General features: G+C 38.3%; 1 protein-coding gene across 1 annotated transcript; it reads right to left on the bottom strand.

The window, feature by feature from the left end:
• Positions 1-9,373: 9,373 nt before the first annotated feature.
• Positions 9,374-13,974, bottom strand: LOC141789298 (E3 ubiquitin-protein ligase RNF14-like). Its single transcript, XM_074668675.1, has 7 exons — positions 13,703-13,974; positions 12,943-13,073; positions 11,970-12,791; positions 11,652-11,730; positions 11,269-11,478; positions 10,477-10,649; positions 9,374-10,386 (listed from the first exon to the last, which is right to left on the bottom strand). The coding sequence occupies exons 1-7, from the start codon at positions 13,854-13,856 to the stop codon at positions 10,252-10,254; spliced, it is 1,704 nt and encodes a 567-aa protein (XP_074524776.1). The 5' UTR covers positions 13,857-13,974; the 3' UTR covers positions 9,374-10,251.
• Between the last annotated feature and the right edge of the window lie 234 nt (positions 13,975-14,208).

The following is a 14,208-nucleotide window of genomic DNA, read 5'->3' as shown; positions in this document are numbered from 1 at the left end:
GTAATAAGACACTCGGTACTGTTAGCTAGTATCAAAACAAAGCACAACAAACTTCATCCAGTAGAAACAGTGTTACATGAATCTGTAAGCCAAACTCTAAGTGATCCTTTACGTGTATCAGGCTGAAGCCTTCACCCCTGCTAGCCCTGTTTGTGCCTTTAGTGAAACTTAGGCTAAAGAGTTAGCTTTGGCTTGCCGTTTTGTAATTATAGTGAAAACCAATCTATCCTATTGATTGGCTTTTTTCTATACTGTGTTACCCCTCCTCTTTAATCAGACCTACATAAATACTATGTAAATATCTTAGAATGACATGTAGATGTTGATTTGCTGTAAGAGACTTGAACACTAATATTAAAGTCTATCAATGTTAGTCTAGCATATATTGTAAATACTCATGATCTATCTAATAATAATCAGGAATCTTGTACAAAGTGTGCACTGACTGAATGTCTACTTATAAGCACCGTATGTGTGTGTACGTGGACTTTATTGTTGGCCCTTCATACCACATTTTCACCGATTTTTTGCTCCAATATCATCAGTGTTTTGTCAAAAGCTTTCAGTCTCCTCAGTTATTATATTTCTATCTGAACCTGAGATCTCTTCTATGGCAACATAAGAGCTTGACTAAACAGCTAAAACGGTACCAGAAGGTAAAGTCGTGCTAACACCTCATGGGGGTGCATGCAGCTGAAAGCAGTTACACCCAAACTCCTCATTAGTTTGCAAATTGCTAATGAACATGTGCAGAGCTCCTGGATGTTTTTGGTTGTAAGACATATCATTAAATCCCCCAATCAGTCCTGATTCCCAGAAGGGACATAACACGGATGGTTTTACTGCAGTGTGAACAGCTGCAGAGGAGGGTGATGGATTTTGTCTGGATTTGCAGACAGATTTTGGTTTTTGTTGTTTTTCTTATACTGGCAGGTCCTGGCAGGGTTTTTATCTATTTTTTTTTAAATTGTGAAGCCCATTCTGAAAGGTCTTCATGGTGGTTTTCTGGTTGTTTACTTTGGTTTTGTTTGGTTTGCTTCTGTTGAGGTGAACACAGTGCAGCTAAGAGACATTTGGAGGTATCAGTGATGCTTTGACTGCAAGTGTGCACTGTGCCTTTAATTTGACAACAGTTAAAGAACAAATTTACAAGTTTTTAAATATGAAATAGATGTTTTACTTTATGCCTCAAGATTTTCATGGTGCAGTCAAAAGGATTTTCAGTCGGATTTCCAGTAAACTGTACTGTATAATTAGGTTGATCTGTGGTTGAAAAAAGAGAAAACTTTCAATATTTTCCTTTTTTTTCTTCCACTGCAGACACACTTACACATACACAGTCATAAGCCTATATCGGGTCACTTAATTAGATGTGTTACAAAGTGTAATGAAGCAGCACCCCGGCTGTCTCTCCTGTGTGTTTAGTTATCTTTGGGGACAGGCAGCTGTTCACATCTTGGAGTTTTGTCTCTGGAGCACAAACACCTGATCACACTCAAGAGAAAAGCACTGTGAGGACAACGTACAGTGGCATTTGGGGATTTAAATATGTGACAGTGTTAAGGACAGAAAGAGAAGCAAACAGAGCGTAGAAAATAGAAAAATAGGTTGTTTTCTTAGCTCACTGTGCTGTTTGTTTTTAATCGAACAGGAACAAAGAAGAGGTGATGAAAGCCGAAGCTGTGGGTGAGACACAGCTCGTCGAGGAATTCTTAATATTAGACACATTTGCAGTCTGTTAAAAGCTCTCCTCCTCCTCCTGGAAATAACAGGCTTTGTATAACTTGAAAGCATGGGAGGCATAACCTTTTATTATGTTGACAGGCTCCTGAATTCACAATGAGGGTCACACTCCAGAACAGAACACCTTCAGTGAATGCATTTAATAATAAATGGCAAAAGAATGGAGGAAATGAGGATATTGTAGAATAGCATGTGCTTGAGGAAACGGCAAATGTGGTTTACAGAGCCTTTGCACTGAGACAATATTCTGTTAACCTGTTCTTGTCAGCTGTGTATTTACTTCCCTAAACTCACGGTTCTTAATCTTTGGGCACAGGATCTCTGTGATGAAGTGTTGACTGTGTTCATTTTTACACTGTTGGATTGATCAAGACCCTATCACCCCGAAGGTCTCAGGTCTACGTTATAATGATCCATTACTCTACTTTTATTGGTTAAATCCTTGCAGGGGAGTTTGAACAGCTGAAGTAAATCAAGGAGGCAAGATTTGCATCATTAATTCATCTTGCTGTCTCATCTTGTTAGGAATTCTGTGTCCAAAGTTTGGGACCCCAGAAGTTGCTACAAGTTGCTAATTCATCACATAAAACTTTATATAACTGACTCAACTGAGGGCTTAAAATCTTTGAGATCTGACATTTTTTATGGATTTTTTTTCTTTCAATTCAAGGTGACTGTTATAGAGCTGAGAAGAAGCAGAATATTGTCAAAGGTGTGGCACGCAATCAGGTCATCTCCTTAACCATAGCATACTTAATATTTTCCCGATTCATTTGGCTTAGGTTGTTTTATGAGGTGAATTTGGCCATAACCAAACAAAAAATGATTTGCCAGACTTTAAATTGTCAAATATTTAAGAATAAACACAAATAAAAAGACAGACAGAAAAAAATGTCTTGTTTTGCAACACCCATGGGAATCCAGGTTGTAACCAACAGCTCAAACCATCACAGTATTCTATTTTTAACACATTATTTTAACTTCACACAGCACTGCTCTTAGTTATTTGTTTTAGGAGACAATAAAAGCTAAACGACCCTTTAATATGTCTGAAAGGACCCCAAGGACAGTTAAAAAAGGGGTAAGATGTGTTTATTCATAGGGTTATAAAAAGTATCACTCTGTTGCTTTGCTTGGTTCAAGACAATCCTAAACCAGTCAGCTCTAACTGAAAAGAAATTATGGAGCCTGAAATAGAATGATAACCGCGGGAGTGGTTAATGGGCTGAAACACGTCAACAAACAGCGAACAGCTCCTGTTAAAGGGAAACGTTTCTGGAGGGATGTTGTTGCAGTAAAACACCAATCTGCATCTTCGGATCTCCATTGATTGCACAAATGTTTCAAGCAGTCGAGCGCGAACAAAATCAAGAAAACACTGTGGTAAATAACAGCATTTACATACGGCCATAACTGTTTAGAGGTTTTCTATTTTCATTTTCACTTAAGTTGCGTTAAGGCCTAAAAAGGAGACTCTGTAGTTGTTGTGCGTTCTGGTACAATGTTGAAATAGTTCTCATACCTGAGGTAACGTTTCTGTTTGTTGTTATCAAACTGTTTTTAGAGGCTGTAACAGTTTTTAAGTATATAACTCTATTATTCTGAACCACTGATTCTGTTATATTCAGTGGATTCTCTGTTATTAACCAGTTATCTAAACGCTGATGTGTTTCAGCACCAAAAGCTACACGTGACACTTCAGTTCCTCTTTGTAAATGAGTGAGAGGTGTTAAATATTACACTGTATAAATTCTGTCTGGTTAATTTTGTGCATGACTCAAGTCATACTGTAAAACTGTTGAGACATTTCTATAAAGGGAGATGACAAGGATGTTGTTTTATAATAACGCTATGTTTGGAAATGTTTTTATGCTGTGCTGAATCTATAAAAGGGCATTGGATAGTATATGTGATTTTGCACTGAAAATAAGGGAACCACTAGTGTTTATAAAGAGAATTATGCTTATTATGATATGCTGTTATGTTCAAGTGAAACATTTGCTAGAGTTGTCATTTTTTGCCTCTGAATAATTTTTATCCTAATGTTTACAAAGAAGTTGAAGCTTTTATGGATATGTGTAATATTTCTAAATCTGTAAACTATTCTATGTGTAACACTGTTGGACTGATCAGACCGGGATAGATGGGCGACACTCTGAGGCTGATTAGATCATCATTTGATCACAAGGTTTTGACACATTGATTAAGTTCTGAAACACTGGTCTAATATTGGCATGACAAAGTGGTGATGGACTTTGACCTGTTCAGTAAAAATGTAGAGTCACTAAGAATACAAGTTCAGTATGTGTTACATTTGTCATGTCTTGCTAATTTCACCTAAAATAGAAGCTTTGGTAATAACAAAAAGTCTAACTTAGTTATCTGGTGATTAGGAGTCAGTTAAATCAAAATTATCCTTCCTCTCTTTGTTTCCTTCAAAGCTAAATGTTCGAAATGCAGTTTGGTTAGTGTGCACGAGAAGTCTGAAACAATCTGCTGTTGAAATGACACACAACACAAAAAGCTTTTTTTAAAGATGTGTGGCTTGATTTAAGAATATTTTAAATCTCCACATTAATCTAATGTCCAAAAAATAGGTAAAATTTACAGCAGGCATCTCTCAAGATGGGTTCATCAAACACATGGTGGCCACTTTCCTCCGTCACACTTAAAGGCAGAAGCTGAAATGCTAATATAAACTCGCATTTTGCTTATTTGTAAGGTGGAGATAGTTCTCATCAGCAATTTGAACCATCAGTGAACTGTAAATACTTATGGCATGTATTTCCAACTGAAAAAATACAACTGCTAACTTTTTGTTTAAATGCCCAAGAGCTAACACTCAACCACTTTCAAGCTAACACCAAAAGGTGTTGCAAAAAGGACACTTAAGTTCCAAGATAACAGTCATGTAAGCTGGTGGTTGTGTTAAGTTTTGGTTTTAATGAATAAAGATATTTCCTGGTGATATAAGCGACCGGTATTGGAAAAAAAAATCATTAACCCATCACTCTTCATGATTAGCATAAACACAAGCAAGCTAGCTGACCACCATTTAGCCAGGAGCACTTTTCTTTTATTTGCTATTGTGTAACATATGTTTTCTATTTTTTTTTCAACTGCCGATCAACCTGAATCCAGTCAAAGCCCCTGTTAAGAGCTTTCAGGTGGTTATGAAATGGACTGAAATGAACATTGTTACATTTTAATGAGCTTTAATGGAAAACTATTGTAATTTCTTACGCCTGAAACTGCAGGGATGAGGAAATTTATCCTTGTTTTACATTTTCCACTTTAAAATTCAAGTGAATGGCACATTTGACTGTCAAAAGCAGGATAAGATTCTTGGTTCGAAGATGAGAAGTTTTTTTCTGGTGAAGAAATTGACCGGAACTAAAACTGTTGCTTTTTTATGAGCTTCATGAACAAATGTAACCACTAGCATGCAGATGACTTTGTCTATAACCAAACTTCACAGAGGGTGCCAAGATCAACAAAAACATCACTACCTAAGCTGTTAGCACATTACAGTTGAGATGAATCATGATCCATTTGGACACAGGGGGCACCAAAGTTGACCCAACTTGAAGTTTCATGCGGGAGCTTTAAATTAAAAAGTACTTTTAGATCCCTGCATTCAGAGCATAAAACGTGAAACACGAGTGTAGCATCAGAGGAAAATGACTTCCATGTCAAAAAGGTGAATTCGGTCAAAATTGTCTACTTTACCTGCATACACTTTGCCTGCCCTCCCCAGCTGTATTTAACTGCAGGAACTTAGGTTATAGATTATATAATGCTTGCCTCACATTAAAGCCCATGTGTCCTGGTCTACAGACTGCGTCATTCTTGTACACTAACGGATTTCAGGGCCCTTCACCTCCATCTACTGTAAGGGGCCACAAACCTCCCCCTGCAGGACGGTACATACTCCTGTTCTCTCTGTGAAAACCTCAGCACACTTTCAGTGCCTCTGAACAATGTTGCCAATAAACCGTTACAGACTGACTGACTGAATGGGTGCCTGGACAACTAATGTACTGATTTCTGCGGCTGTGTGTGTGTGCGTGTGTGTTTTCTGACAGATGAATAAACGTGAAGATGATATAAAAATCCAAGCTGAGCTGATGATCATTTCTGTGAATGTGCCTCTCATTTGTTCCCTTTCAAGGCTCGGCCCTGCTCGCACTGCTCCAGGGGAAATAACCGTTCTGTTAGCTGACGCTGTTATTGGCTCACAGGGAGAAGACGCCCTACATAGCCTAGTTTCCTCTGCACTGATAGCAAGGAATTACTCATTATTCTTCAAATTGCTTCTGCCAAGAAAGCTGTTCTTGTGCCCCTTGTAGTTTGTTTGCCTGCCTGTCAGCAGGATATTTCACGATGCTTCTGAACAGATTGCCTAAAATGTGTTGTCCTGGCCTCAGGTTTCTGTTAGGTTTCAGTGAGGATCCATAAACTTGGATTTCTGCCACAGGATGGCTCATCTTTTATTTGCAACTAAGAAATCAGAGCTTGAATCAGGCCAGTAGTCACAAGTGTAGAGTACTGGCATACGCTGGCACAGTTTTTAATGACTGCATGTAGGTGCTGTAATGTGAGTGCTGGGCAAATGAGTCCCCAGGCTTTCAGACTCAAACCACGGAGGCATAAATGAGCAGCTGCTGCAAGAGGTACAAAATGCTTCACCACCTATTTGTGGTTCATAAAGGCTTTATTATCAGGGGCACATTTATATTCTTATGCATAAACATAAATTACTATTAATATTTTATTTTTATATTACAGCAGACTTTTTGCAATTTGACCATTTATAACGCACTGCTCTCTTTTATGTCTACAAATGCTCCAAGAACCTTGCAGCTGGTTTTTCAGTTCTAGATGTGCTAGTTTGAAGTTGAGCTGTGCACTACCAGGTCTTTCATATGCACTGCAATTAGAAATGTTCAATACACTTTTTATGCTTTTTATTACTTTCTTATTTATGTAGTATGATGTTTATTTCACAGGGACAAATACACTAAACATTGCTCCATAAAGTACACAAAGTACATGCTATGAGTACAGGAGTCTAGCTAACTCTCATCACTGTTTGGGCTCTAAGATTAAAACCATTTAAAAAAACATCAAAAACATCAGAAACATTCAATGGGATAGATAAAAATATTTCAATGAGATGGTTTAGTGTGTCAAATGTCATAACTGAACCTTTGAGAAGAGTAATTAAAAAATAACAGCCATGGCTTTTATCTTGGTTTTTGTTTGTTGAGGAAATGAGAAGTGCTCTAAATCATATCATAAAACAAGTATTTGAGCAAATGTATGACTTCATTTAAACGATACAGCTGTTATACTTAGACAGAAATTACTGCATATTTTAAAAAAACGAGTGCTCAATTAAGTATATTACACGTAACCTAGAGTATCTCATAAACAAACCCTGAATAAAATCTTAAATAAAGACTCAAAAAATATTCATGTGAAGAAAAAAATAAACATGATGATGAAGATACCAGGGGAGAAAAAGGCTTGCTGGTTTGACACCAAACTGATTTGTTGCAAATGATTCAGTGTGCATTTTCTTGTGTCAGGCCCTGCAGTTATGACATGATGTATGAGAAATCACTAGAAATCAATTTGCATTTACATCAGCAGTTGTACACTAAGTGCTGCTGTTGCAATTTTTTTTTACTATTTGTGCCTCTACCGACTTTCATTTTATTATCAATGATTCAATTTTCATGTGACCACCAGAGCATCAGCTTACAACATTCCATTTTATGACCAATGTAGTATTAATTTACTGTACCATATCACTATTACCACACTCATGTTTTCGATAACAAGTTTAATCCAGAATCTAAATAACCAGGTTCTAAGATTTGATCCCCTATGTTAGCTTTAATTTATTCAGGTTCATTTTAAACTCCCTTGAAATAGGTCAGATTAATAAGGAACCAATCAAGGGAGCACACCCTAAAATTTCAGCACCATGGACAGAGACAGTAGACAAATGCAGTGTTTATCATGAGCAGTGAGGCTTCAGATCATTTCATACATTTTTACGACTACAGGGCTGTAGGAGTAATGGATGTTAATTGTTTTATGGATAACTGGCTGTCAGATGAATAGGTTTTCGGTCCATTGGGTAATTTCTCGGACAATTAAAGACTTCAGAATAAAGAGCTGCAGAAGAACAGCTTTCTCAGAAGGCTCATTTATGAAGGAGCCTACTCTCCCATTGCCATACAGCTTATTGTCGTTTACAGTTATTCAAAAAATATAAACAATAACCACATTCACCATAGCAACAGTACATGTAATATCTTTTAATACTTTCTAAAAGTGTTTTTTGTTGTTGTTTTTTGCCTCGTATGCTGCTCATATTGCTGATGTGCTTTACTCTCAGTACAGGCATATTTGTGTTTTATTCTTGGCCCTGGCAGAGGACTGTGGTCAAAAAGACAAACAGTTCTTTAGACATTCATGAGAACGTGTTGACCCCAATGTGGATCTTTTCTAGAAGAGATACAACACACACACACCCACGTACACACATGCACACACACAAATAAGGCCAGAGTGTTTTGGCTCACCGCATAAGAAGGCAGCAGATCTCCGATCATGTCTTAGCCGTGAGCCATGTAGCAGTGGTCTTTGTTCTACTGCTCTCTCAGAACAGGGGAGGAAGGGAGGGAAGCGTTTCAAAAACAGGAAGTAAATCAGAGAGAATGCATTCACTACAATCACTACCTGCAGGGTGTCCTTTGAAAGATATCCTGTCGGCAGCAGACTTCAAGTTACAGGAAAGGTGTTGAACATGTATTTATAAAATGTCATTTTTATGGAGCTTTAACACCAGAACAAATGTCTTGAAAGTTTCATCCATAGCGATAATCAAATTCACATGTAAAAGAAATGTGTTGTGGTTTTTGGTGCAAGAATATAGATACAAAGAATGGGCAAAGATCAGAAAACAATAAAACACCTGCTGTTGAGAAACATACATAGCAATATATTTGGTAATAAAAAGGGCAAAATATGTAACTTGTCATTAAACATGTTTTTTTTTTTATCTACTGAGGAAATCAAGCTTTGTTGGCTTTTACTGTCTAAAGCTTTTTGGTGGAACTTGGTGTGTATTTATATTTGGCGCCCCCCTGTGTTCAAAATAATAGCTCCTATTCCAATGCTGATCTTGTCCTGTTAGCTTTATGTTAGCTATTTTAGGTTACTGAGAGGGCATTGCTGCTGATACTGTTTTTTTTTATTACCAGGAGAAAAAATACACTCATAGGAGCTTCAAAGAACCAAACAAGAACAATTAAAGCCACAAAGCCACTTTGGTATTAGTGCTGCATGAAGTTTATTTAACAAGTCATATTTTACAAAATATTTTCACAAAGTATATCGTATAAATAAAGCTTTATTTCCCAACTTCAAAGGTAGAGGTTTTGCACAACTAAAATTCTTGAAGAGCATGTTATTAATTACAAAAAGGAATGTTTTAAAATCATGATTCCTATAAAATATCATTAGAGGAACTTTAAACCAGAGACTCCCTCAGTGTTTCCACTATAAAAAATAATTGCCTAACTGGAGAGATCTATGAAGCCATTTGAAAGTGCATATCATATTTGTTTAAATCTTAAAAAAAGTAAAAGCTTGCTTTGTTTTTTTGTTTTCACGTTGTCAAATATGTTGTTTTTTAGGCTTAACAGGCCTCTATAAGAAAACAGCATGAGAATTTGGGAAAATCTTTATTGTACTCCTGCCTAAGTTAATAAGGTTAAGTATGCAGCTCTATTAGAGGCTTTCAGAATACCTGGAGAGAAGGCAAGACTCAAGACTGAATGCTTTGAATCTTTGTTTTTTTTGTTGTTTTGTTGTTGTTGTTTTTTAAAGGCACAGTGGAGCTCTTTTTTGTGTACAGTGTTTTTGGTTGTGTTGGTTGGATCTTGTTCTGTACATGCATCGGCAATGTTTTCTGACAGAAAATCTCATCCTGATGATCACTCGCTTTGATTATTTGCCTTGGAAGATGTTCTTGCTCTACACAATGCTGTCAGTTATCTGTCTAACACCTTCCCCCTTGCAGCTACAGGAATAGAAGATGATATAAAAACTGTTAATGTTGCTGGTAGTGGTCTGTGGTGCGCACCGCTGTAAATCAAAATTGTCTTCATATGAGTTTTAAACACAGGACTCTTGTAAAGTTACAGACCAAGCTGCTTTAAAAATCTGGTTACTAAGCACCCTCACAAGGTGACAAACCAGTATGACACAGGTTGTGAATGATGCTCCTTCTGGAATCACATATATAAACACTCAAATATACTTTGGTTGCTTATCTTATAATAACAATATCAGGGTTTGTATGTTTTTGTAATTATCATTTTTTAACTACATCATGCTGTGATGTAGAGCATCTGTTTAAAGTGCAATTCAAATGCAGGTCAAGTGCATATTGCAGAAGCCACTCCATGAGTGAAAACAAAGCACAGGGACTTAATAAGTATGCATACAGCAAGGACTTTCACTAGAGTGTGAATTTGTGTCATGTAAAGACACTTTGGCCTCACAGCCCCAGCAGAACGGCCGTCTACATTGAGTGCAAAACATCCTGTTACATCCTCCATCCTTCTGCAACAGAAAACACAAAAACTATGTGTTACCAAAGACGGATGTCGAAAGCAGTCAGCACTTTGCATTCAAGTGAGGATCAATAAATACCTGTATTCTGGAGAAGCAGTGGGGACAAAACTTGCTGTTGATTTCCATCCAGTTTTCACTCAGTCCCTCCTGGACAGTGAAACGCAGTCTTCCGCGGCCATATCTGCTCTCCAGGAGTTTCTTCCTCTCCTTACTGCCAGTGGAGTAGTCCTCCCACAGAGCCTTTATCCCCTCTGAGACACGTTTGCACACACACACACATACACACACACACACACACATACACACGTGCACAAGTGTACACAAACAACACTGCTTTAGAAACACAAAATCGGACAAGTGACCCAGGAGTAGCATGGCTCCAACAACCCTGTCATCTACATAGATATATTAAAAAAAAAAGTCACGTCAGGTTTTCTCCGACCACTGTGACATTGAAAAAAGAATACAAGATCTAAAATAAAATGTTAAAAAAATCGACAGATGCTACCAGTTTTCTCTGTTTCAGAGAGTAGGAAAATTGAAAATTGCTGGTTGTTGTCTCGTTTTAGATTTATGGTCAATTATCATGTCAGTCTTGCTTGTGAGGTAGGAAAAGAACACCTCATCTTCTGGATATTTAAATACATTTATGAAAAAATCTACGCAAGGTAATGTGATTTTTTTATACTGACAAATACAAAACACATTTTCTTTTTCTTTTGAATAATTTAGCTTTGATTGGGGTTATAAAAACACCTGCCCTGAGTTGTAGTTGTGGGTAAGCAGGTCAGTTCATGGACTCTTGGATTGTAGATTAAAATGAATGTATAAACAAGTGATTCATACTGTCACGTTTGTATGCTTCCGTACCTGCTGAGCGTGGCAGTGGCATGTTAGTGCCTCGTGGGTCTTCTTTCTCTTCCTTTATTTCTTTTTTGTTCTGACAGTCATCTGTTCCGTGGTACGTCTTTTTGCAGGCTATGCAGAATGCAAAGTTACAAACAAAGCACATCGCCGCCCTGCTGGACTTCTCCGAAATGCAGGCTGCAGCACAGGTACGTCGAGGACAGTATATCACATCTGAGAAGAGACAGGAGATAAGTTTATTCTGTTGGTTTTATTAATGCCTTACTGAGTGATTCTTTCTCAGCTGACTTGAAGATAACTCAAAATATGTGATCAAAGGGAAACAAAACATTTAATACTGTAGTAAGCAGCAACCACTTTATATTCTATTATTCTAACAAACATACCAGGCATGCTGTCAAGAGTCATCTGAAGCAGGAGACGATCATAGCGGCTGTAGAGCTCCTCTCCAACCAAACTCTTCACCTAATAAAGACATGAAAACAAAAACTTAAACTGATCCTGATGCCTAATTATGGGCGGCAAAATTAAATTTTACAAACCAAATTTCCATTTTCATATTTTTTTTTCCAGAATTAACAACATAACTGATCATACAGCTTAAGTTATTATTATGGTGTTACTTTTTACTAGTTACTTATTACTTTCTTTTAAATGCTGAGAGTATTTAAGAGAAAGCACAGACAGATAGCTTAGGTTTATACCTGTGCAGGTGTAGGGGTGGCAGGGCAGCCTGTATTGGGACATGTGACCCCTCTTACATTCCCCTCTGTGATCTGGACTTTACAGAACTCGCCAAGACATCCCCTGCAGAAGATGTGGCCACACCCCAGCAGCTCTATGCACTCTGAGCCGAGCCAGCCCATATAACAGACGCCACAGTCAAACACAGTAGTGGCGAACTCTTTCTGTTTTTGTTCCGCGTTGTAGATCAAGATCTTGGACATAAGGGCCTGTGATGGAGTCAAGGAAAGACCAAAAGTAGTTTTTTGTTCGTTTTGAGAGGACATTTCTGGATGGGCAGGTAGAGAAGCAGATCCACTTTGTCCACTGTCATCTGGAGGGTGTTCAGAGCTAGAGGAGGGCAAGGATGAGGCTGGTAAATCACCTCCATTTAAGATGTCCTCCTGGTTGCGCTCTGAGACAACCTTAGATTCTGAGGTCTCATGCTCCTGGTCAGACTCCCCTTCATCTGAGGCCTGCGATATTTTATCAGCATCTTGGATCAGGATCCCCTCCTCTGGGTTTAGCTCATGCGGAATGAATTCTTTAGCTTCCTCCGAATCTTCACTCGTTCCTGATGATGGTTCAGGATCTTGGCCATTCCCAAGAATTCCAGTTATGTTCTCAGCTCCCTTAGATGGTGTAGGAGAGTCTGACTCCGCATCTGATGGGAGCTCCAGTAGAGAGTGGATGTCCAGGAACCCAAGCGCATCCTCTTTGAGAAACTGTATCCAGATGAAGAGCACCACAGCGCCCCCATTGGCCTGATAAAGATCGGTGAGCTGAGCAGTCAGTGCAGAGAGCTGTGGCAGGAGAAAATAGAGCAATAGACTGATGTAATCTTTACTGGCCCTCTGAAATCACTCTCTCCCATAAACACAAACACACCCAGTATTAAATGTAGCAGATATAATGCTTTATTGGGTCACTGACCCACTTTCTTCTACTAATTACCTGAGTGTGAGTCAGCCAGCTGCAGGTGAGGGTGAAGGAGGGAGGTGAGGAGGATGGGTAGTCCTCAGGGAGTTCAAAGGTCAGAAGCAGAGGAGGGAGAAATGATATGTCGTATTTCTTCTGTGTTTTACCTGAGCAAAAAACAAACAAGATTGATGAGAAGCATTCCCGGTCATGTACTCTGTAATAATGTACTTTTAAACACTTCTACACTCTACAGAAAAAGAAAGCCCGGTTGGTTTTTAAAGGATAACAGAGTACATAGTTGTCCACGGAAGTGCTCCAAGGGGACCTTATTATAGGAAGTGTTTACTTGTTTACAGTTCATCAAAGATACACTTCCCCCACCAACATCTCACATCAAGTACATATGTGCATAAAATAGCTGTATGAGGATCACAGGTAGATACAAATTTCATACATTTCCAACAAACAAACAAACAAAACAAAAAACAAAACAAAACAAAACAAAAAAAATAGAAAGAAAAAAAGAGCGATGAACTTTGTAATTTGAAGGTAAAAAAAAAAAAAAAAAAAAAAACACTCATCTAAGAAGTCTCGAGGAAACAACGGAAAAACAATACTTAACATGGAAAGACTGAAAAACTACAAAGGCTGCATGTCCACTCGGGCTTTCCGTACATTGATACAGCCGGAGTGTGTTTACTTTTATACCTCAAAAGTACAACTGGCTTAAAGTAAATGTTTACTGGTTTTAAATTCACGTAAACCTTTTAGTTTGTATGTGACTCTGTTTTACCTTCTTTAAGAACCACTGTGAAGTCTGCGGGCAGCTCGACCGACACTCGTATTTCTCCGGTAAACTTCGACTCATCCCGAACGAACTGGTCCGAATCAAAGATACTCTGCAGAGCGAGCAGTTCGTCTTCCTGCTCCTCTCTGTTCGCATTCATTCCTTCGACAGCCAATATAACCCACTTCAGGTTGTCTTTGAAAGACAAAAAAACAAGTCTTTGACTAAATATGTTAAATAGGTTATAATGTTGTTGTCCGGTTGTGTTGCGTTGAGACTTCCGTATCTGTCAGGTCAGAGGCAGGTCTGTCAGCCTGCCCGCAGCCGGTCCGGTTGCCCTTCCCACAACTGACTCATGAGTTTATGATGCAAAGCTAAGGAATCCCAGGCAACTCCAGCCTACGCGACTTGTATTGATCATATCCAAGTAAACATTAGGCATGTGCCGTTCAGGGACATTGTGTGAAACACAGCTTTCTTAAAAATATAAGCGTCAAAAGTATCAACGTTAT

Source organism: Halichoeres trimaculatus, unplaced genomic scaffold (genome assembly GCF_033239565.1).
Source record: "Halichoeres trimaculatus isolate MK-OKI-2021-1 unplaced genomic scaffold, fHalTri1.1 fHalTri1_scaffold_4, whole genome shotgun sequence".
Taxonomy (NCBI): Eukaryota; Metazoa; Chordata; class Actinopteri; order Labriformes; family Labridae; genus Halichoeres; species Halichoeres trimaculatus.
The sequence above is the reverse complement of the archived record's forward strand: the minus strand, read 5'-3'. Positions and strand labels throughout refer to the sequence as shown.

Bases quoted from the DNA above. Each gene is read 5' to 3' on its own strand.
- LOC141789298 (XM_074668675.1), bottom strand. From the start codon at position 13,856: ATGAATGCGAACAGAGAGGAGCAGGAAGACGAACTGCTCGCTCTGCAG. The intron at 13,074-13,702 runs GTAAAACAGAGT...TTTTTTGCTCAG, and splicing joins CACAGTGGTTCTTAAAGAAG to GTAAAACACAGAAGAAATAC. The intron at 12,792-12,942 runs GTAATTAGTAGA...CTCCTGCCACAG, and splicing joins GCTGGCTGACTCACACTCAG to CTCTCTGCACTGACTGCTCA.